General features: G+C 37.6%; 1 protein-coding gene across 4 annotated transcripts in view; it reads left to right on the forward strand.

Moving 5' to 3' along the window:
- Nucleotides 1–23,857, forward strand: part of ELMOD1 (ELMO domain containing 1) — a 110,851-nt gene that overhangs the window by 76,651 nt on the left and 10,343 nt on the right. For all 4 annotated transcript variants that reach the window (XM_033413424.2, XM_049714118.1, XM_033413425.1 and 1 more), the window contains 4 exons: nucleotides 13,716–13,849; nucleotides 17,741–17,809; nucleotides 21,237–21,287; nucleotides 22,390–22,523. In XM_033413424.2, the coding sequence (XP_033269315.1) occupies nucleotides 13,716–13,849; nucleotides 17,741–17,809; nucleotides 21,237–21,287; nucleotides 22,390–22,523 (388 nt within the window). The remainder of the gene's footprint in view (nucleotides 1–13,715; nucleotides 13,850–17,740; nucleotides 17,810–21,236; nucleotides 21,288–22,389; nucleotides 22,524–23,857) is intronic.

The raw sequence follows: 23,857 nt of genomic DNA on the forward strand, positions 1-23,857 counted from the left end.
GTCGTGGCTTTTTGTCGGAGATGTCCTATGTATCCCAGCAGCAAACTTCCCCTCTTTACCTGAGCTATATATGCTCTAGGGGTTCCCCCTATGAGGACTGCATGGGTCTTTCTGTTGTGGTGGGCTGACTATGTGGGCAATCTGTTAGGCTTGGTTGGCCAATGATCTGGTTGGTTACCAGACTCTGCCTTGTGTGGGGGCTGTTGGCTGCTGGTTGGTGGGACTAGTTCAGAAGGCAGCTGGCTACAAAATCCTGGGTGGCCCTGAGGCTAGTCCTGGCACACTGCTGAGTGGAGTCAAGTTCCAAGAGTCTGGTTGCAGGGCGCAGGGGTCCCAGAGCTGGTGTCAGATTGCTGGTGGATGGGGCCAGTTCCTGATACAGTTGGGTGCAGGGTCTGGGGCATCCTGAAGCTTATATTGGCCTTCTCATAGCTGACCCCAGTGTGGGGCCTGGCCTACTGGTAGGCAGGCCAGGTACGCAGGCTGAGGAACTGTGGTTTTCTTGTGACTGTTGTCTGCCCCCTGGTGGGTGAGACTTCTCTGGAAGCTAGAGCAGATACCCTGGAGAGCAGGGCCGGGGCCCAGGTGATTCTTGGACTGGTGCCTGCCCAGTGGTTGGTGGACCTGGATCCTTGGCTGTCTGGTGGGCATGACCATATCCAGAAGCAGCTGCTGGTTTAGGATGTCTTAAGGCAGCCTATCTGCTGGTGGGTGGGGCTCTGTCTCCATCCAGTCAGTTCCTTGGCCTGAGGTACCCCAGTGCTGGTGCCTACAGACTGTTTGGCCAGGGAAAGGCTTTTTCCTGGGTTTAATTAGCTAGAGGGAGGATTCTACAATGTTGCTTACCAGCACCATTGTCCATGTGGTAGAATGAACTCCCCAAAATAGCAGCCATAAATGTCTATGTTCTCAGGGTGAGCTGCAGTTGCCTCCTGCCTCTCTGGGAGACTCTCCAAGATCAGCAGGCGCCTATCAAATTACTGCTTCTTCCCTGGATCCTGCAGCATGTGAGATTTTGTGTGTGCCTTTTAAGAGTGAAGTCTCTATTTCCCCCAGCCCCTTGGGACTTCAGAAAGAAAGACCCACTGGCCTTCAAAGTCAATGCTCTGGGGGCTCATCTTCCTAGTGCAGGACCCCCAGGCTAGGGAGTCTGATGTGGGGCTTGGACCTCTCACTCCATTGAGAGAACCTCTGCATTTGTAATTATTCTCCCATTTGTGGATCACCCACCTCGGGTATGGGACTTGACTATATTGCAACTCCACACACTTACCATCTTTTTGTTGTTCCTTCTGTTTATCTTTAGTTGTAGAAGATCTTTTCTGGTTGTTTTTGATCCTTTTCATCGATGGTTGTTCTGCAGATAGTTGTGATTTTGGTGTGCCTGTAAGAGGAGGTGAGATGAAAGTCTTTCTACTCCGCCATTTTGGCCAACCTTGGTTATGTTTACTTTAGAGATAAGCAAATTACAAGCATTGTAGTCCAGGCTCTGAGTCACACAGCTAGTATATTATAAAGCCAGGACTGTTCACCCCTACAATAGGCACTTTGAGGAAAGGCATCTTTTCTACCCTCAAGTGGCTTGCAGTCTAATTGGGGAGGTACTCTGCATCTACAAAAATCACTAAATCTTATCCATAGAGCTTCTCCAAAATACCTCTCAAATGTTTTCTGTTCCCACTGCCTTATTCTAGCCATCATCTCCAACCTGAAGTATTAAAATAGCCTTTTAATTCTGCCACTAACCATTAGCCTCCTCCCTTCCGTCTTCTAAAGTACCACTGGAGGGATTATCTAGTCATGTTATTCTCTAGGTTACAAACTTCAGGTTCTCTATGTCTGATCGTAGAAAACCCATGCATCTTAGCATGTATTTTGGACCCTTTCCAGTTTATTTCTTTAAGCTATTTCTCCTCTATCCCATTATGTATAGCCTGTTTCCTCCACGCTCTGTCATTCACCATGACCCATGCCATCCTATATGCCCAGATATTTGCTCATGTGGTTCCCTGTTACCCATTATTCTCAGAGTAGAATCTGGCTCTTTTTTTAAAATTGCTACTCATTGAGTTTTGAAATCTTCTCTAGCAAATTCAGGAGTGGGATCTTTATTCTCTTCTTTGGTTAATTCAAATTCCACATCTGATAATAAAATCAATAATAATAACACATTCATTGAGTGTTTAGTATGTGCCAATTGTTAAAGTAAGTGTTTTATAGCATTATTTCATTTAATTGTCACAATAACCTTGTAGTGAGATATTGGTATTATCCTCATTTTTCACATAGTTAGAAAGGGCTCTTAATTCCTGCACTACACTATCTCTTGAGGGAAAAACTATGTCTTGTTCACATTTGTATTTCCAGAGGCTGGCCCATGGTTTGTATTTAACTTCTTGAGCTTAGGCTTCTTCATCTTTAAAATGGGTAATTATACCCTTGTTATCTACTTCATAAAATTGTTTAGAGCTAGGGTAAGCAGATTAATGCCTGTAGGTCAAATCTGACCTGCCATCCATTTTTCTAAGTAAGGTTTTATAGGAACACATCCACACTCATTCATTTATATGTTGTCTTTGGCTGCTTTTGTACTCCATTGGCAAAATTAAGTAGTTGTGTCAGTGACCTTATGGCCTACAAAGCCTAAAGTATTTACTATCTAGCCCTTTATAGGCAAAGTTTGCTGGTTTAGAGGCTTGGGTGATATATTGCCATATTGTTTAATTGCTTTCATTTATATAAACATAGGAGACCACTATCAGTGTTTTTACTTACAAACTATGAAAAAGAAACCTGGATTTTATGGTCATTTAAACATAGGCTGGGATAAAATTGATTACATCACTTTACATTCATGTAGCACTGTCCATATGAGTTATTCAAATGGACATTTCTATTAAATATTTTCTAACCAAATTAATAGTAAAGGTAAAAATTTATGTGGATTCATGTACTTAATAGAAAAAAATATAATCCAGAATTAAAAGATCTCCTGATGGGTAGAGCTGCTTCTCCTATAATGAATGGGTGGACAAATGCCCTTGCTCTTTCTGTTCTGTAGCAGACCTGAGACAGGGCAGAAGTGTTCAAATAAGCTTGAGATAAATACTGAATGCAAAGAGAAGAGAATTAAACAGAGTACAGGCCATGATGAATGATGGACTGACTCAGTGTGCAGCCTCCACATCTGTAGCTTGTCACCTGCCTTGGGAATCACCCTTCCTAGCTCTCATCTCCTGCACTTGGCAGGTGGCTTTGTAATAACTCTATTCCGAGTAGTACAGCTTTAGATGGCCAGACTCCTCAGATCCCCCCACCAGAGGCCCACCACCTTAGTTCAGATTTCCAGTCAGCTTCTTAGGTACAAGAAATGACCTTACCTTTCAGAGCTACCCTCCCTCCTCCCTTTATTTTTCAAGGAAGAACTTATCTATCAGAAGAGAATCAGGTAACTCAAGAATTCTTACAGGAAATGTAATACTTGGTAGTATTTCATATAAGTGGTTTAGCATAAGCGACTTTCATTTTCCATGAAAGTGACCCGTATTAAAGCAGACAGTATTAAGAACTTATTAAGAACACTTTTTAGCCATTAATCTAGTTTGTTGTGGTACATGAAATTATTAAAATAGAATTTCTTTTTTGTAATTTATTTTTGAAATATTTTATTATTCAAAGCTTTTACTCTCCCAAAGTATTCCCTGAATGAAAGAGGTTTATAACTTAGTTATGGAAATGAAATGCTTGCTGTTGCCATTTTACTCCACTCGCTTGATGAGACCAGATATATATTTTTTTTTTCTTTTTTTTTTTTTTTTTTTTGGGACGCAGGCCTGTCACTGTTGTGGTCTCTCCCGTCGCGGAGCACAGGCTCCGGACGCGCAGGCTCAGTGGTCATGGCTCACAGGCCCAGCTGCTCCGCAGCATGTGGGATCTGCCCAGACCGGGGCACGAACCCGTGTCCCCTGCATCGGCAGGCAGACTCTCAACCACTGTGCCACCAGGGAAGCCCTCCCAAAGGATTTTTTAAAGGAGACACTTTTTCTCAGTTTTTAGTACTCTTCTGATGAATTAAAACATTTTCTGTTTTGAAGAATACAGAGCACTGGCAAATTCTTATATATATAATATAAAAAGAGATTTCTTTTACCAATGTTTTGCTTTCAAGCATGATAGATTTACTTCCTTTCCTCTGAAACTTTTCTCTCACCCTTTAGATTGAATTTACCTATTGTGCTAAAACATAAAATATTGTATCATTTGAATAATAAGTAATTTTGGATTACTGCATAAAATAACTGATGAATTACAACTTTTTTTTGTTAGTATTTCCTGTCTTGGACATTGCTTTATACTCTGTCAAATGTGACAGTTCACTATAACGCAAGATGTTTGTGTATTACTGTCCTGTTTAAGCTTTAAAATCCATATAACGTAGAATTAGCAATTTAAAAGATGAATTATGTCATGAAGCTCAATATTAAAAAAACAAACAACCCAATCAAAAAATGGGCAGAAGACCTAAATAGACATTTCTCCAAAGAAGACATACAGATGGCCAAGAGGCACATGAAAAGATGCTCAACATCACTAATTATTAGAGAAATGCAAATCAAAACTACAACGAGGTATCACCACACACCCGTTAGAATGGGCATCATCAGAAAATCTACAAACAACAAATGCTGGAGAGGGTGTGGAGAAAAAGGAACCCTATTGCACTGTTGGTGGGAATGTAAATTGATACAGCCACTATGGAGAACAGTATGGAGGTTCCTTAAAAAACTAAAAATAGAACTACCATATGACCCAGCAATCCCACTACTGGGCATGTACCCTGAGAAAACCATAATTCAAAAAGAGACATACACCCCAGTGTTCATTGCAGCACTATTTACAATAGCCAGGACATGGAAACAAGCTAAATGCCCATCAACAGACAAATGGATAAAGAAGATGTGGTGCATGTATACAATATAATATTACTCAGCCATAAAAAGGAACAAAACTGGGTCATTGTAGAGACATGGACGGCTCTACAGACTGTCATACAGAGTGAAGTAAGAAAGAGAAAAACAAATATCGTATATTAACGCATATACGTGGAATCTAGAAAAATGGTACAGATGAACCGTTTTGCAAGACAGAAATAGAGACACAGATGGAGACAACAAACGTATGGACACAAAGGGGGAAAAGCGGTGTGGGGAGAGAGTGGTGGTGGTAGGATGATTTGGGAGATTGGGATTGACATATATACACTAATATGTATAAAATAGATAACTAATAAGAACCTGCTGTATAAAAAAAATAAAAGAATAAAATTCAGAAAAAAAGAATTATGTCTTAAGTAGTAATAGGAAATTTTATATATGTCCCTGTCTATAATGAAGATATAATATAAAATATTATTAATAGTCTAAAAAGTAAATTTGTTTACATGCCCATCTTTATTTACTAGAAAGAACTTATGTTTTGAAATTGCATGTTTATACAATTGTGGGTCTCAGTCTTTCTCCCTCTCTCAAGTAATGATATGTACTAAGTCTATCTTTTTCTACAAAGTTTAAAAAGTACAAGTTTCTTAAGCAGTGAAGAGCATAGTGTTTAGAATTTATATTAGTCCATTAAAATATAATTGATCATAATTAAAATTATTTCAGGTAACAAAGATGATAATAACTTTTGAGGTTTATTCATGAACATGACTGATTTTTCTTTTTTTTTTTAACTTTGCTTTACTTATTTATTTATTTTTTAACAAATTTATTGGAGTATAATTCTTTTACAATGGTGTGTTAGTTTCTGCTTTATAACAAAGTGAATCAGCTATACATATACATATATCCCTATATCTCCTCCCTCTTGTGTCTCCCTCCCTCCCACCCTCCCTATCCCACCCGTCTAGGTGGTCACAAAGCACCGAATTGATCTCCCTGTGCTATGCAGCTGCTTCCCACTAACTATCTATTTTACATTTGGTAGTGTATATATGTCCATTCCACTCTCTCACTTTGTCCCAGCTTCCCCCTCCCCATATCCTCAGGTCCATTCTCTAGTAGGTCTGCATCTTTATTCCCATCCTGCCCCTAGGTTCTTCATGACCTTTTTTTTTTAGATTCCATATGTATGTGTTAGTATACAGTATTTGTTTTTCTCTTTCTGACTTACTTCATTCTGTATGACAGACTCTAGGTCACTAGACTCTGCCTCACTACAAATAACTCAATTTTGTTTCCTTTTATGGCTGAGTAATATTCCATTGTATATATGTGCCACATCTTCTTTATCCATTCATCTGTCGATGGACACTTAGGTGCTTCATGCCCTGGCTACTATAAATAGTGCTGCAATTAACATTGTGGTACATGACTCTGTTTGAACTATGGTTTTCTCAGGGTATATGCCCAGTAGTGGGATTGCTGGGTCATATGGTAGTTCTATTTGTAGTTTTTTAAGGAACCTCCATACTATTCTCCATAGTGGCTGTATCAATTTATATTCCCACCAACAGTGCAAGAGGGTTCCCTTTTCTCCACACCTTCTCTAGCATTTATTGTTTGTAGCTTTTTTGATGATGGCCATTCTGACTGGTGTGAGGTGGTACCTCATTGTAGTTTTGATTTGCATTTCTCTAATGATTAATGATGTTGAGCATTCTTTCAGGTGTTTGTTGGCAATCTGTATATCTTCTTTGGAGAAATGTCTCTTTAGGTCTTCTGCCCCGTTTTGGATTGGGTTGTTTGTTTTTTTTGATATTGAGCTGCATGAGCTGCTTGTAATTTTTGGAGATTAGTTCTTTGTCAGTTGCTTCATCTGCAAATATTTTCTCCCATTCTGAGGGTTGTCTTTTCTTCTTGTTTATGTTTTCCTTTGCTGTGCAAAAGCTTTGAAGTTTCATTAGGTCCCATTTGTTTATTTTTGGTTTTATTTCCATTTCTCTAGGAGGTGGGTCAAACAGGATCTTGCTGTGATTTATGTCATAGAGTGTTCTGCCTATGTTTTCCTCTAAGAGTTTGATAGTTTCTGGCCTTACATTTAGGTCTTTAATCCATTTTAAGCTTATTTTTGTGTATGGTGTTAGGGAGTGATCTAATCTCATACTTTTACATGTACCTGTCCAGTTTTCCCAGCACCACTTATTGAAGAGGCTGTCCTTTCTCCACTGTACATCCCTGCCACCTTTATCAAAGATAAGGTGTCCATATGTGCGTGGGTTTATCTCTGGCCTTTCTATCCTGTTCCATTGGTCTATCTTTCTGTTTTTGTGCCAGTACCATACCGTCTTGATTACTGTAGCTTTGTAGTATTGTCTGAAGTCAGGGAGTCTGATTCCTCCAGTTCCTTTTTTCATTCTCAAGATTGCTTTGGCTATTCGGGGTCTTTTGTGTTTCCATACAAATTGCAAAATTTTTTGTTCTAGTTCTGTGAAAAATGCCAGTGGTAGTTTGATAGGGATTGCATTGAATCTATAGATTGCTTTGGGTAGTAGAGTCATTTTCACAATGTTGATTCTTCCAATCCAAGAACATGGTATATCTCTCCATCTATTTGTATCATCTTTAATTTCTTTCATCAGTGTCTTATAATTTTCTGCATACAGGTCTTTTGTCTCCTTAGGTAGGTTTATTCCTAGATATTTTATTCTTTTTGTTGCAAAGGTAAATGGGAGTGTTTTCTTGATTTCACTTTCAGATTTTTCATCATTAGTATATAGGAATGCCAGAGATTTCCGTGCATTAATTTTGTATCCTGCTACTTTACCAAATTCATTGATTAGCTCTAGTAGTTTTCTGGTAGCATCTTTAGGATTCTCTATGTATAGTATCATGTCATCTGCAAACAGTGACAGCTTTACTTCTTCTTTTCCGGTTTGGATTCCTTTTATTTCTTTTTCTTCTCTGATTGCTGTGGCTAAAACTTCCAAAACAATGTTGAATAATAGTGGTAAGAGTGGGCAACCTTGTCTTGTTCCTGATCTTAGTGGAAATGTTTTCAGTTTTTTACTATTGAGAACAATGTTGGCTGTGGGTTTGTCATATATGGCCTTTATTATGTTGAGGTAAGTTCCTTCTATGGCTACTTTCTGGAGGGTTTTTATCATAAGTAGGTGTTGAATTTTGTCAAAAGCTTTTTCAGCATCTATTGAGAGGATGATATAGTTTTTATTCTTCAATTTGTTAATATGGTGTGTCACATTGATTGATTTGCATATATTGAAGAATCCTTGCATTCCTGGGATCAACCCCACTTGAATATGGTGTATGATCCTTTTAATCTGCTGTTAGATTCTGTTTGCTAGTATTTTGTTGAGAATTTTTGCATCTATGTTCATCAGTGATATTGGCCCATAGTTTTCTTTCTTTATGACATCTTTGTCTGGTTTTGGTATCAGGGTGATGGTGGCCTCATAGAATGAGTTTGGGAGTGCTCTTCCTCTGCTATATTTTGGAAGAGTTTGAGAAGGATAGGTGTTAGCTCTGCTCTAAATGTTTGATACAATTCACCTGTGAAGCCATCTGGTCCAGGGCTTTTGTTTGTTGGAAGATTTTTAATCACAGTTTCAATTTCAGTGATTGTGATTGGTCTGTTTATATTTTCTGTTTCTTCCTGGTTCGGTCTCAGAATGTTGTGCTTTTTAAAGAATTTGTCCATTTCTTCCATGTTGTCCATTTTATTGGCATATATTTGCTTGTAGTAATCTCTCATGATCCTTTGTATCTCTGCAGTGTCACTTGTTAGTTCTCCTTTTTCATTTCTAATTCTGTTGATTTAAGTCTTCTCCCTTTTTTTCTTGATGAGTCTGGCTAATGATTTATCAATTTTTTTATCTTCTCAAAGAACCAGGTTTTGGTTTTCTTGACCTTTGCTATTGTTTCCTTCATTTCTTTTTCATTTATTTCTGATCTGATCTTTATGATTTCTTTCCTTCAGCTAATTTTAGAGTTTTGTTGTTCTTCTTTCTCTAATTGCTTTAGGTGTAAGGTTAGGTTGTTTATTTGAGATGTTTCCTGTTTCTAAAAGTAGGATTGTATTGCTCTAAACTTCCCCCTTAGAACTGCTTTTGCTGCTTCCCATAGGTTTTGGGTCATCGTGTTTTCATTGTCATTTGTTTCTAGGTATTTTTTGATTTCCTCTTTGATTTCTTCAGTGATCTCTTGGTTATTAAGTTGTGTATTGTTTAGCCTCCATGTGTTTGTATTTTTTACAGATCTTTTCCTGTAATTGATATCTAGTCTCATAGCGTTTTTGTCAGAAAAGATACTTGATATGATTTCAATTTTCTTAAATATACCAAGGCTTGATTTGTGACCCAAGATATGGTCTATCCTGGAGAATGTTCCATGAGCACTTGAGAAGAATGTGTATTCTGTTATTTTTGGATGGAAGGTCCTATAAATATCAATTAAGTCCATCTTGTTTAATGTGTCATTTAAAACTTGTGTTTCCTTATTTATTTTCATTTTGGATGATCTGTCCATTGGTGGGAATGGGGTGTTAAAGCCTCCTAGTATGATTGTGTTACTGTCGGTTTCCCTTTTTATGGCTGTTAGCATTTGCCTTATGTATTGAGGTGCTCCTATGTTGGGTGCATAAATATTTACAATTGTTATATCATCTTCTTGGCTTGATCCCTTGATCATTATGTAGTGTCCTTCTTTGTCTCTTGTAATAGTCTTTGTTTTAAAGTCTATTTTGTCTGATATGAAAATTGCTACTCCAGCTTTCTTTTGGTTTCCATTTGCATGGAATATCTTTTTCCATCCCTTCACTTTCAGTCTGTATGTGTCCCTAGGTCTGAAGTGGGTCTCTTGTAGATAGCATATATACGGATCTTATTTTTGTATCCATTCAACCAGTCTATGTCTTTTGGTTCGAACATTTAATCCATTTACATTTAAGGTAATTATCTATATGTATGTTCCTATGACCATTTTCCTAATTGTTTTAGGTTTGTTATTGTAGGTCTTTTCCTTCTGTCATGTTTCCTGCCTAGAGAAGTTCCCTTAGCATTTGTTGTAAAGCTGGTTTGGTGGTGCTGAATTCTCTTAGCTTTTGCTTTTCTGTAAAGGTTTTAATTTCTCTATCAAATCTGAATGAGATCCTTGCTGGCTAGAGTAATCTTAGTTGTAGGTTTTTCCCTTTCATCACTTTAAATGCGTCCTGCACTCCTTCTGACTTGCAGAGTTTCTGCTGAAAGATTAGCTGTTAACCTTATGGGGATTCCCTTGTATGTTATTTGTTGTTTTCCCTTGCTGCTTTTAATATTTTTTCGTGGTATTGAATTTTTGATAGTTTGATTAATATGTGTCTTTGCGTGTTTCTCTTTGGATTTATCCTGTATGAGATTCTGTGCACTTCCTTGACTTGATTGACTATTTCCTTCCCCATATTAGGGAAGTTTTCAACTATAATCTCTTCAAATATCTTCTCAGTCCCTTTCTTTTTCTCTTCTTCTTCTGAGACCCCTATACTTCAAATGTTGGTGCATTTAATGTTGTCCCAGAGGTCTCTGAGACTGTCCTCAATTCTTTTCATTCTTTTTTCTTCATTCTGCTCTGCAATAGTTATTTCCACTATTTCATCTTCCAGGTCACTTATCTGTTCTTCTGCCTCAGTTTTTCTGATATTGATTCCCTGTAGATAATTTTTAATTTCATTTATTGTGTTGTTCATCATTGTTTGTTTGCTCTTTAGTTCTTCTAGGTCCTTGTTAAATGTTTCTTGCACTTTCTCCATTCTATTTCCAGGATTTTGGATCATCTTTACTATCATTACTCTGAAATCTTTTTCAGGTAGACTGCCTATTTCCTCTTCATTTTTTTGGTCTGGTGGGTTTTTACCTTGCTCCTTCATCTGCTGTGTGTTTCTCTGTCTTCTCATTTTGCTTAACTTACTGTGTTTGGGCTCTCCTTTTCACAGGCTGCAGGTTTGTAGTTCCCGTTATTTTTGGTGTCTGCCCCCAATGGCTAAAGTTGGTTCAGTGGGTTGTGTCAGCTTCCTGGTGGAGGGGACTAGTGCCTGTGTTCTGGTGGATGAGGCTGGATCTTGTCTCTCTGGTGGGCAGATCCACGTCTGGTGGTGTGTTTAGGGGTGTCTGTGACCTTATTATGTTTTTAGGCAGCCTTTGTGCTAGTGGGTAGGGTTGTGTTCCTGTCTTGCTAGTTGTTTGGCATAGGGTGTCCAGCATTGCAGCTTGCTGGTCGTTGAGTGGAGCTGGGTCTTGGCGTTAAGATGGAGATCTCTGGGAGATTTTTGATATTACGTGGAGCTGGGGGGTCTCTGGTGTACCAATGTCCTGAACTCGGCTCTCCCACGTCAGAGGCACAGGGCTGACACCCACCCGGAGCACCAAAACCCTGTCAGCCTCACGGCTCAGAATAAAAGGGTGAAAAAATGAAAGAAAGAAAGGTAAAATAAAATAAAGTTATTAAAATAAAAAATAATTATTAAAAATAAAAAAATTAAAAAGTAATAAAGAAGAGAAAGAAAGACGGAAAGAAGTGAGCATCCAAACTGAAAAAGAAATCCACCAATGATATCAAGTGCTAAAAACTATACTAAAAGAAAAAAGGACAGTCATAACCCTAGGACAAATGGTAAAAGCAAAGCTATACAGACAAAATCACATGTAAAACTATACACATATACACTCACAAAAATAGAAAAAGGAAAAAAATATATATGTCATTGCTCCCAAAGTCCACTGCCTCAATTTGGGATGGTTTGTTGTCTAGTCAGGCATCCCACAGATGCAGTGTACATCAAGTTGATCGTAGAGATTTAATCTGCTGATCCTGAGGCTGCTGGGAGAGATTTCCCTTTCTCTTCTTTGTTTGCACAGCTCCTGCGGTTCAGCTTTGGATTTGGCTCCACCTTTGCGTGTAGGACACCTGAGGGCGTCTGTTCTTTGCTCAGGCAGGGCGGGGTTAAAGTAGCAGCTGATTAGGGGGTTCTGGCTCATTCAGGTGGGGGGAGTGGGGCACGGGAAGGGAGGGGTATGGAATGTGGGGCGAGCCTGCCATGGCAGAGGCTGGCATAACGTTGCAACAGCCTGTGGTGCGCCGTGTGTTCTCCCGGGGAAGTTGTCCCTGTATCACGGGACCCTGGCAGTGGCGGGCTGCACAGGCTCCCGGGAGGGGAGGTGTGGATAGTGACCTATTCTTGCACACAGGCTTCTTGGTGGCTGCAGCAGCAGCCTTAGAATCTTATGCCCGTCTCTGGGGTCCGCGCTGATAGCCATGGCTCGCACCCGTCTCTGGAGCTCGTTTAGGTGGCGCTTCTAATCCCCTCTCCTCGCGCACCAGGAAGCAAAGAGGCAAGAAAAAGTCTCTTGCCTCTTCTGCAGTTCCAGACTTTTTCCCGGACACACTCCTGGTTACCTGTAGCACAGTAGCCCCCTTCAGGCTGTGTTCACACAGTCAACCCCAGTCCTCTCCCTGGGATCTGACCTCAGAAGCTGGAGCCTCAGCTCCCAGCCCCCACCCGCCCTGGCGGGTGAGCAGACAAGCCTCTCAGGCTGGTGAGTGCTGGTTGGCACTGATCCTCTGTGCGGGAATCTGTCTGCTTTGCCCTCTGCATCCCTGTTGCTGTGCTCTCTTCCATGGCCCCGAAGCTCCCCCCACCCACCCCTGCCACCCACCGTCTCTGCCAGTGAAGGGGCTTCCTAGTGTGTGGAAACTTTTCCACTTTCCCAGCTCCCTCCCACTGGTGCAGGTCCCGTCCCTATTCTTTTGTCTCTGTTTTTTCTTTTTCCCTACCCAGGTACGTGGGCAGTTTTTTGCATTTTGGGAGGTCTGAGGTCTTCTGCCAGCGTTCAGTAGGTGTTCTGTAGGAGTTGTTCCACATGCAGATGTATTTCTGATGTATTGGCGGGGGGGCAGAAGGTGATCTCCACGTCTTACTCTTCTGCCCTCTTGAAGGTCTCCCTACTGATCTTTCTTTATTCAGCTATATGATGCTTGTTTACTTTCACCCTTGTTATAGGTGAGAAATGAAACTCGTCAGTTCACTTTTCTTTTTATTAACAATGCTGCTAAAAGTTTTGTTTGTAAAGTGAGATAATCATCTGAGGATTTGAATAATGCATACCCTCAAATTTTTCCTCTTCTCCCCTTCCCTTTATTCTCTTAAATATTTTTGAAGACTCCAAAGAACTTTTGTAGAAGATTGTGTGTATGTGTATATATTTATACATACATACATACATATGTATGTGTGTGTATATATATATATATATATATACAAACACACACACGCACACATGTACACATACACACACACACCACACACACATTTCTGTTTAGGAGCTAAAACAGAAAGATTAAAAACACCAAAATATACAAGTGTACATTCCATTGCCTTCAGAGCAATGAGATCATCACATGTCATTCAGCCTCTGGAAAATTCCACTGTATTCTTATGAGAAGATGAGAGTGAAAGACAAGTAACCTCTTAGTTTTATTATGAGATAGTTTTTACTTCCTAGACTCTCTGAAAAGGTCTTAGGGTCCCTCCTAGGAGTCTTTCGATCATACTTTGAGGGCTGCTGTCATAGATAATTGAAAGATAATCAAATCTTCAATTGTAATGTATTTGCATATATTCAGATTTCCAAAGTTTGTCCTAATAATGTAGTTTACTAAATTTCAGTCAATAAGAAAGAGTATTATATGTGTGTATATCAACAGGCTAATTTTTTTTCTTTTCTTCAGTTATGGAAATTCTTGAAGCCCAATACTCCGCTAGAATCCCGGATTTCTAAGCAGTGGTGTGAAATTGGTTTCCAAGGTGATGATCCTAAAACAGATTTTCGAGGAATGGGACTTTTGGGACTGTACAATTTGCAGTAAGTAAAATGAAGAATGGTTGAGTTTTAAAGTGATGTTCTGATCTCCTCATACTGAAATGTCAAAGTTGATTTATTAGTTCCAAAAGCCACTTCCCAGGACACTCCAGGAAAACATTCAAATCCTTTGATTTGAACTCAGGTTCATAAAATTTTAAAAGCTCCTACCATCTTCCTTTTATCTGGCAAACTTCATGGATTCTTTTAAACAAATCTCAAATTTATTTTTAACTTTTTGTTATGAAAAATTTCAATTATATTCAAAAACAGAGGAACGATTATAAAGAACCCCCTTTACACTGATCACCCAAATTCAGTAACTATTGAGATTTTGGAATACTTGCAACACTTGTTTTTTTGGTAGAAGTGTGTTAATGAAAATCCTATGCTGTTTGTTGTTTCACCCTAATATTTCAATATATAGCTCTAAAAGACATCAATATTACCTTACATTAACCACAATGACATTATTACACCTAACAAAATTAACAATGATTCCTTGGTATCATCTATATCCTGACTATATTCAAATTACCCAATTATCTCAAATATGTCTTGTTACAGCTGGTTTGATCTGATCCAGTTCCATGTAAGATCTATGCATTGCACTTAGTGATTATATCTCTCTCGTTTTTTTTGTCATCTTATTTTTCTTTAATTAATTTTTATTGGAGTATAGTTGCTTTACAATATTCTGTTAGTTTCTGTTGTACAGCAAAGTGAATCAGCTATACGTATACATATATCCCCTCATTTTTGGATTTCCTTCCCATTTAGGTTACCACAGAGCATAGAGTTCCCTGAGCTATACAGTAGGTTCTCGTTAGTTATCTATTTTATACATAGTATCAATAGTGTATATATGTCAATCCCAATCTCCCAATTCACCCCCCACCTTGCCCTCTTGGTAGACATACGTTTGTCTTCTACCTCTGAGTCTCTATTTCTACTTTGCTCTCTGGTCCTTTTTAATTAAATCAGTCTCTCCCCCTCCCTCCTCTCCTTTTGCCCCTCCATCATGTCATTAATTCATGCAAGATTCTAGGTCAACTGTCCTATAAAATATCCCACAATCTGTATTTGTCTGTTTGCATTTGTACCCATCCCCGGTATGCCCTGAAAATCAGAGGTACTCAGAAAGAGTTGAATAGGTTCATGTTGACATCTTGGTGGGAGGCCTGCATCATCCCCACTCTCAGTCTTATGCTGAGATGGATCAGAGGAATCACAGCCTGATGGCTCCATTATAAAGTCCCCATCAGCCCTTTATCTAACCATTTCCTCCAGTTATCTTCACTGAACCAATTAATTGGGCAAAGAGTGCTTTTTTAATTCTGTTATTCTTCCCACAGTTGTTGCCTAAAATTCTGTAAAGACAGTTTCCTTTATTAAATACGGTTATTTGGTTTCTCTAAAATATAGGCAGGGGACTTCCTTGGCGGCACAGTGGTTAAGAATCTGCCTGCCAATGCAGGGGACACGGGTTCGAGCCCTGGTCCAGGGAGATCTCACATGCTGCAGAGCAACTAAGCCCGTGCGCCACAACTACTGAGCCTGCGCTCTAGGGCCCGCGAGCCACAGCTACTGAGCCTGCGTGCCACAACTACTGAAGCCCGCATGCCTAGAGCCCATGCTCAGGAACAAGAGAAGCCACCGCAATGAGAAGCCTGTGCACCGCAACAAAGAGTAGCCCCCCGCTCACCGCCAACTAGAGAAAACCCGCACGCAGCAACGAAGGCACAACACAGCCAAAAAAAATATTTTTTTTAAATAAGTAAAATAAATAAATTAAAATATAGGCAGGACAGCTGCTCAAGTAAATAAGTTGCCAATTTTCAGAGTGAGGAATTGGTGCCCTAGTCCCCTTGTTAGTGATCAAACTTTTTTTTTTTGTCTTTATAGTTTTAAATTATCACTTTAACTCCTGGTTTTTGTGTGTTTATGTGATTTAATAATTGTGCTCATTATTTTTTTCATGCTTAAATTGGGTCATTTGTAGCCATTACTTTTCAAGAAAAAAGGAGTCCTTTTAGGTTGGCTCTTGTGTCCTTTGACACTACCCTACTAATGAGGATAGTGATATATTTTTAAAAGAAAAAATGGCATTTTTAATGGCACCCATTTCCCCCTAAGATCTTTTATTTTAAATTTAGGAAGTTTAATAATCACCCATGCTTTTATTTTTAAGATGGTAATTTTTTAATACAATTTTTAAAGGTTACACTCCATTTACAGTTATTACAAAATATTAGCTATATTCCTCGTGTTGTACAATACATCCTTGTAGCCTGTCTTATACCTATAGTTTGTACCTCCCACTCCCCCACTCCTATTTTTTCCCTTCTCTCCCTCCCCACTGGTAAATGTTTTAAATGTTACACTATTATGTAATGTGGGTGAATAAAAAAGTAAATTTTGATGACAAAAGTGGTGTTACAAGTAAGTGGGTAAAGGATGAGCTTTTAAATAAGTAGAGCTGGGGCAATTAGCTTTCCATTTGAAAATTAAATTAAATTAAATCTCTACCTTGCCTCAGTTTACAAATTGAATGTCAAAAACAAATATTTACAACTTTTAGGAGAAAATCTTTAAGATATGTGAGTAAGGAGGGATCTCTTAAAGATAAAAACCAAAAAAGCACAAACTGTAAAAGAAAAATCAATAAATCTCACAAATTAAAATCAAAATCTTCTATAAGCCACCATAAATAAAATGAAAAGAAAGCCAAGACTGACACATAATTGATAAAGGATCTATATCCAGTATATTATTGTCTGTAGGCTTATCTTCTGAGGACATTTTTAGATATACTGGACCAAGAAATGTGAACAGAAACCTAATTCTAATTCAAACCTATTCTATAAACGTAAATGACCAACAAAATATGAAGAGACTCAATTTCATTAATAATCATGGACATGTTTACTAAATTTGCTGACTAGCTTTGAACTTTTCTGAGAGAAAATTTAAGAGGTTGTTTTATCCATTAGATATATGCAGGAAATACACATCAAATTAAATAATACATGCTATATGTAGTTGTATTTTTTTATTTATTTTTATTTTTTTGCAGTACGCGGGCCTCTCACTGTTGTGGCCTCTCCCGTTGCGGAGCACAGGCTCCGGACATGCAGGCTCAGCGGCCATGGCTCATGGGCCCAGCCGCTCCACGGCATGTGGGATCTTCCCGGACCGGGGCATGAACCCGCGTCCCCTGCATCGGCAGGCAGACTCTTAACCACTGCACCACCAGGGAAGCCCCTGTAGTTGTATTTTATAATTGTCTTTATGAAGTATTTTTTATGATATATTTTTGAGGGTATGTAAGCTTTTTGTATGTGGGAAGGGAAACTTCATTGCCCCTTTCTTCCCAGAACAGAATTTTTTTAACATCTCTAAGCTCCATAAGATATTTTCATCCAGAATTCTAACACCCCGTGAGTATTCTCCAAGAAAGTACATTTGAACTTTTATCACCTCCTCTAGTCTCATCCTTTCTCTGCCCTTTGGCTGTCACAGCCTCTTACCATGTCCCTTCATCCAGATTTTTTCTGCCTTCTGAGGGGCCTCCTCCTGCCTTCCTAATAAGAATCTATAACCCTCATTAATAAGAATATCTTTGGCTTGTTAGGGAATGGTAAAGTTCATAATTAAAATTTCAAACCTACTCGAATCATTCCCAAATATTTGTGTGTTTTACAACTACCCTATTATACTGTCATTATATTTGGAAAATTCTATTATGAAAAGCTGTTCATTATCTGGAGGAGCTGACACAGGTTGTATGCTTATGCTGGTGTCCATCTCTGAATCCAAAATGGCCTCAAATTGGATTGAAATGAATGTATTCAAAAGGTATGGAGTTATGGTTTTCTTTCCCTCCAACTGCAGGTATTTTGCAGAAAGGGATGCTGCAGCAGCACAGCAGGTCCTATCTGATTCTCTTCATCCAAAATGCAGGTAATTGTTGAAAATGAAAGGTGGATTAGGCTTTGTGGATTAGGTAGAATTAATTTCCTATATAGCTCTATTGATAAGATTCTCAAGAGGGTCAGCCCACCAGAAGTGAGGCTTAAAGCTCTTCCAAACAAGCCCTTTTGACAAATGCTGAATAGGAAGGTTATAATGTCAGGTACTTGTTTACAGGATTTAGGATGTAAAGTGGCACTGTTCAAGTGAGATGTGTACTTGAGGGGCTGATAACATCTCTGGTGTCTAGGAAGATTGAGGAGGTGGGCATAAAAGAAGGAGAAAGCAGAGTATGGAAGAAACAGTTCAGAGACAAGGGACCACAGTGGGGGAATAGAGGGAAGAATGGAAGTCTTGAAGTCAGGGACCAAGTGAGAAAGTCTAAAATTGCTGAGGCTCTTTTTTTTTTCTTAATAAAATTCTAGATTCTAAATTGTTTGCATTTTCATTTACCTTTCTAAATTTTTGTCTTTAACTGATTACATTAGGGATATCACTAAAGAGGAAATAAGGTATTTTTCTTTGCTTTTGTTTTTTCTTGCTTTTATGTTATTTTACAATAAGTATGGGTAAGAATTTTTAAAGTAATATAAATTCATGAAAAATTTTCAAAAAGGAAACATTTCCCAACTTTTTATGTAATATAGTTCATTACATTGGGCTGTTTTGATGAAGGAAAAACCAGATTAGACTGACCTGATAGAAAATGTCAAAGAGCCTTTCTACAGCCATGTCTGTTGGAGAAACATTTTGAAACTTCACCTAAAGGCTGACACATTACCACACATTTCTGCTCCCATCTACTCCAAGAGAGGGACATTTCTTCTGGGAATTTTGCTGCACAGAGCAAATCTCCTCTTCTATTAATGTCTTTCTAATTGTATTACTATAAAGAGTGTATACATGCTTTAGTTACTCTTATTATAGGAGTTCTATTTTGTACTCATAGTTTTGTATCACTTTTTTCTCCTCAGCATGACAGGTTATCTTGTTAGTGTTCATGTTTGCTAAATAAGTCCCAAATTTTATCATACCACTCTCAAAATCTATAAACAGGTTGACTTTGTGGCTTCCCTCCCATATTACTATTATACTTACTCTAGCTTCAATTGGCTAAGATTCATTAAATTATCCTATACTTTCCAAATTTATAATTATAATCTTTTTATAAGTTTAAATTTTCATTTTCTTTACGTTTTACTTTCTTTGAGAAAAGCACTAAAATCATAACTCTTTCTTCATATATCACATGGTTAAAATCAAACTGTTTTAATTTTTTAACTACATTGTCTGAATTACATGTTTCTGTAATGTAGAGACTCTGAAACCTCTCTGATTAAAATTGGCTGGGGAGTCTGTGTGCACTGACATTCCTCGGAGAAGCATCAATTAAAAGACATGAATCCTCCATGGTCCTTGCGAAGTGACAATAAGCTTAAAATATTTTTTTTTATTAACCATTGGAGAGGGATTGATTTTGTCTATGAGCCATTCTCAAAGAAAGGCTTTATAATTTTATATCCTGTGTTGGCCACTAGAGAGGAATTATTTGAGGGTGTGATTACTCTTATTTAAGAAGAGACTAGTATTTTTGTGTGTGTGTATGTGTGTGTCTGTGTGGGCACGCACACACTTTGTCCCTCAAGCTACAATAAAATTGACTAGATAAATTTCAAGTATTAATCACTTCAAATTGATGGTAAATGTCATTGAATACAAATCAGAATGTTTTGAAAATGCTACTGTCCTTCACAAGTGTCTGAAAGAAATATATATTAACCCATAGTGATATCAACATAGTTTCTTTCAGGCCCTGAATATTTCAGGTGTTGAATAGGGAGATGCCATAAAATACTAAGGAAAGTTCTTTCCTGTCTACCCTTCAGCAAGCATTATATGTTATTTCTCTTGTGAAGATCAATCTATTGAATCTGAAGTAACTTGAGAGATAAAAGTAGGTTCAAGTTTAAGAGAAGAATTTTGATGGCTTGTATTTTTGTTTGTTTGTTGTGTGTGTGTTTCCTGAAGAGAGGAATTCCTTCTGTTTGGGCCAGGATATCCTATAAATAAACAAATGAGTGGAGGTCATTTGGCCTTTTCTTATATTTCCAATGCAGATAGATTTAATTTAACAAAATACAGAGATACTATGTATTTACAAAGGTTTGTTGAAGAGAAAATAGGTGCTTATAAATTTGTTTATATAAAATTTCTTGAATTTCACATCTAACTCATTTCAGTTTGGATATGAGTCTTTTAAGTAAAAATCTCCTGATGCCTCTTTGGCTGACTTGTTGGTTTGTTAATTGGCACTTGCACTTTAAAAAGAAGTGGCTTATTTTAACATGAATTAAAGACAGTTACTTTGAATTAGAGCCAGTCATTTACAGAGTAGAAAGTAAGTATAGTAAAATAACAGTTTTGCATCATGTTTTTGTGGGCCTGTGTTGTGTGTGTGTTACATGTGTGTCTTTTAATGTAGTGTTTGCACTGTTTTATAAAGAACTCTCCTTTCTCCTACTTAGATGGAAGCTAAATGTTCATAATAACTCTAGTTTTAAAATTTTATTTAATTCCAAGGCTAACCACAATTTTTAGTGTAGAACACTGAATGAAAGTTCAAATTGGCCACAAAGAAGAGTGCAACATGGTTCCTGCCTGCAAGATATTGGCAGTATGGAAGTGGGTGAGAATAGGGGGAATAAGAAAGTACACAAAGTAATAGAATGCAAGTCAGTATTTTCAGAATGCTTTTATTATAGAACCCTTTCTTCAGTCTTATTCAGAAATTCAAGTTATAGAAATGGATTAAAATCGAGCTACTATGATTTAGCTGTCTTAGCTTAGCCAGAGGAAATGCCACAGCACTTGTTGGAACAGAATTTTTAAAACCTATAAGTTCTTCCTTCCCTTATTCCCTCCCTCCCTCTCTCCCTTTTATTCTTTCCTTCTTTCTTTTTTTCACTAACTCAATTATTTATCAGTAAACATTTATTTGGCATCTGCTGTGTGCCAGACATCACAAATAAGGCTGAGTAGGATAATTGCCATGAGGGAAAACCAAACGAAATGCAGTGGGGAATCATGACTGAGGTGGCATCTTGCTAGAGGAGGAAGTATTATTTGATAATTAATGGATAATATAAAAGAGTATGTTTGGCCTTTAGGTCTGTCTCTCACTGCTGTACTATAGTGAATAAGGGATAAGTAGCATGGCTTTAAATAACTCCATTTCTGAGCTCCATATAAATTGTATTGTGGCTTTTTAGTTAATAACATTTAAATTGATTAGTGTTTGATAACTGAGTTACAGACATCCCCACATCTAGTCAACAGTTTTAACAAAAACATTAAAGGAGAACAGGTATCAATTAGAGAAGTCTTATTTATTTATTTACTCATTCATTCATTTATTCAGCAAATTCAGCAAAGCAGAATGGGAGAAGAAAAGGATGGATAAAGCAATTGGGTGAGTGTGGGACTTCATATATAAAGATTGTCAGAAGAGTACTGCAAAAAATGACAAGGATGAAAATACACTTGTCCTGATGGAAATACATAATCCAGTTGAATTTTGGAAAGGACCTGTTTATATGTTTTTGTATTTACTTGTATGATTATATGATACTACTTTGCCTGTGACCAAGTGATGAAGTTTAGAAAGTTATAACTGTATGGAAATGATTTTCAAAAATCATAATTTGGAATTGTATTTGCTAGTCTTCTTTTAAGGATTTCTATCAAGTATCAGGCTATTAGTTAAAAGTTTACTTTAGAAGGTCTTTTTTTATAATGCCCCATTTCATCCAAAAATATTTCTGAGCAGAGAACTCCTTTTTTTTTTATGTGCTGGATTTATAATACCAGAGAGGACTTAAGAACTCAGTTTCACTTAATTTTAGATAGACATGTAGAAAATGGACTAGAAAATATACCCTGAGTGTTAAGATACTAGTTAAATTTTTCCTCATTTTAAAGGTAATATAAGATTTATTATAGAAAATTTCAAAAATATAGGAAAGTAAACCAAAAAAATCACCATAATCATATTACTGTAATATACCCATATTAATATTTTGTGGCATTTCACTCTAGTTTTTCTACACATTTGTGTGTATAATAAAACTTGGTTTGTTCTATACACAATGTTTTATATCCTGCTTAAATAATCTTTAGAAGTATGGTTTTTACTAGTTGTAATATGTTATATGAGATTACCATAATTTATTTCATCAATCATCTTCTTTAGGATATATAAATAGTTTACATGTCTTTGCCATATAAATAATGCTGTAATGACTATTATTGTATATAAAGCTTTGCCATTTTCTGGTTTTTTCTCTCATATATTTGGGAATGGCATTACCAAGTCAAAGCATATGAACTCTCAATTCTCTTGGCATATATTATTAAAATTTTCTGGTAATTTATAAGATTCAGGGTTTTGATAAGTTGGGGAGAGAAGGGAAATCTGACACTCTGATAATAGCAATTTAAATATCAAATTGTCATTTTTTGAAATGCTTACTTCTCATATGTGATATACAGTTGGTGTGGCTTGCACTTTACAGGTACTCGTTTGCAATTGTGGGCATCAATATAACTGATCTGGTATATAATCTACTGGTGAGTGGAGCTCTAAAAACTCATTTCTACAACATCGCTCCAGAAGCTCCAACATTATCTCACTTCCAGCAAACATTCTGTAAGTGTCCTGTTGCTTAATTATTGACATAGGTTTCTATAGAACACTCTAGACAAGGGTTGAAGCTGAGAGATCTTTGTGATTTGGCTGCATTGGAGCCTTCGAACTTCCTCCTTTGGTTTTGATTTTGTTTTCTCATTCACAACCTACACATATTTTCAGGCATTATGAATATTTCCTCGTTCCCAGCTCTTGCCTAATAAATATCAATGTATCAACTTCCCATCTGACTTAAAGACATCAGAGATGTCTTTCTTCCTCTGATCCAGCATGGCATAACACTTAAGAGTGCAGGCTCTGAAGACAGCCTGAGTTGACTCTCAGATCTACGTTAACTACCATCTCTAAGCCTCAGCTATCTCATCTATAAAATGAGTCTTTTCCTCATAGAGCTGCTATGGAGGTAAAATGAGACGAGGATAAAAAGGCTTTTTATTAGCTAGTCCCATAGTAGTGCTCAGTGAACATTAGAAAGAGAAGGTGGTGGTTTAATGGGTGATATAGATGGTGGTAGAGTTGTCATTGGTATTACTTTTACTGCTACCACTACTAGTGCTACAGAAGGTAGTGTTTGCAGCCCTTTCTAAGTGTAGGTGCTAGTAGAGGGAAGTATTTTTGACCCTGAACCAGAGCCTTATGTTGTCCTTGCCTGAGGGGTATCCTTTGGGGTGGCAGTTGTGCTGAGGTTTCAGAAGATAAAGAACGAGACCATTTAGTAGAGCCCTGAGATGCTATTCTCTAATTTTAGAGGCAGAATCCTAAAATGTAGCTGTGTGTCATTATAATCCTTGCTGGCCAGACATAAACTGGTTTGGAGGAACATAGAACGATAGTCTACCAAGTCTTCAAGCAATCTAAGCAATTTAAAGGAGAAATGTCTTTTAAACCATTTAAACCATGCTTACTGCACTGAGGGCCTCGTACCTGAGCTTTCTTAGCAAGAAAATTTCAAAATTCTTCTCATGTTTCTTTCAGGCTTTTTTCTGCTGTTATGTGCTAAACAGGTCTGCCACTCTTTCTAAGTATGGTTAAGATACAATCATTCCACCCCAAATCTACCACAGGAGAGTGTTGTTCCGCAGTTCAATTTTAAAATGTGATAAAGTCACAAGTTAACAGCCATTTACTTTATCTAAATTCCTAAATTAAGAGTGATTATGTTATCTAGGATTCTGTCTTCTTTTACATCTGCTTAAGCAGGACTTCCAGTTAAAGATGACATAATTAGTGTATGCATTATGCTCCCTTCTGAAATTACACTAAAGTTAATAGAAAGGGATTTTTCTAAGAAAGCATAAACCCACAAGGATAAAAATCAGAAACAAAGCACGAAA

Source organism: Orcinus orca, chromosome 8 (assembly GCF_937001465.1).
Source record: "Orcinus orca chromosome 8, mOrcOrc1.1, whole genome shotgun sequence".
In the NCBI taxonomy this organism is placed as follows: Eukaryota; Metazoa; Chordata; class Mammalia; order Artiodactyla; family Delphinidae; genus Orcinus; species Orcinus orca.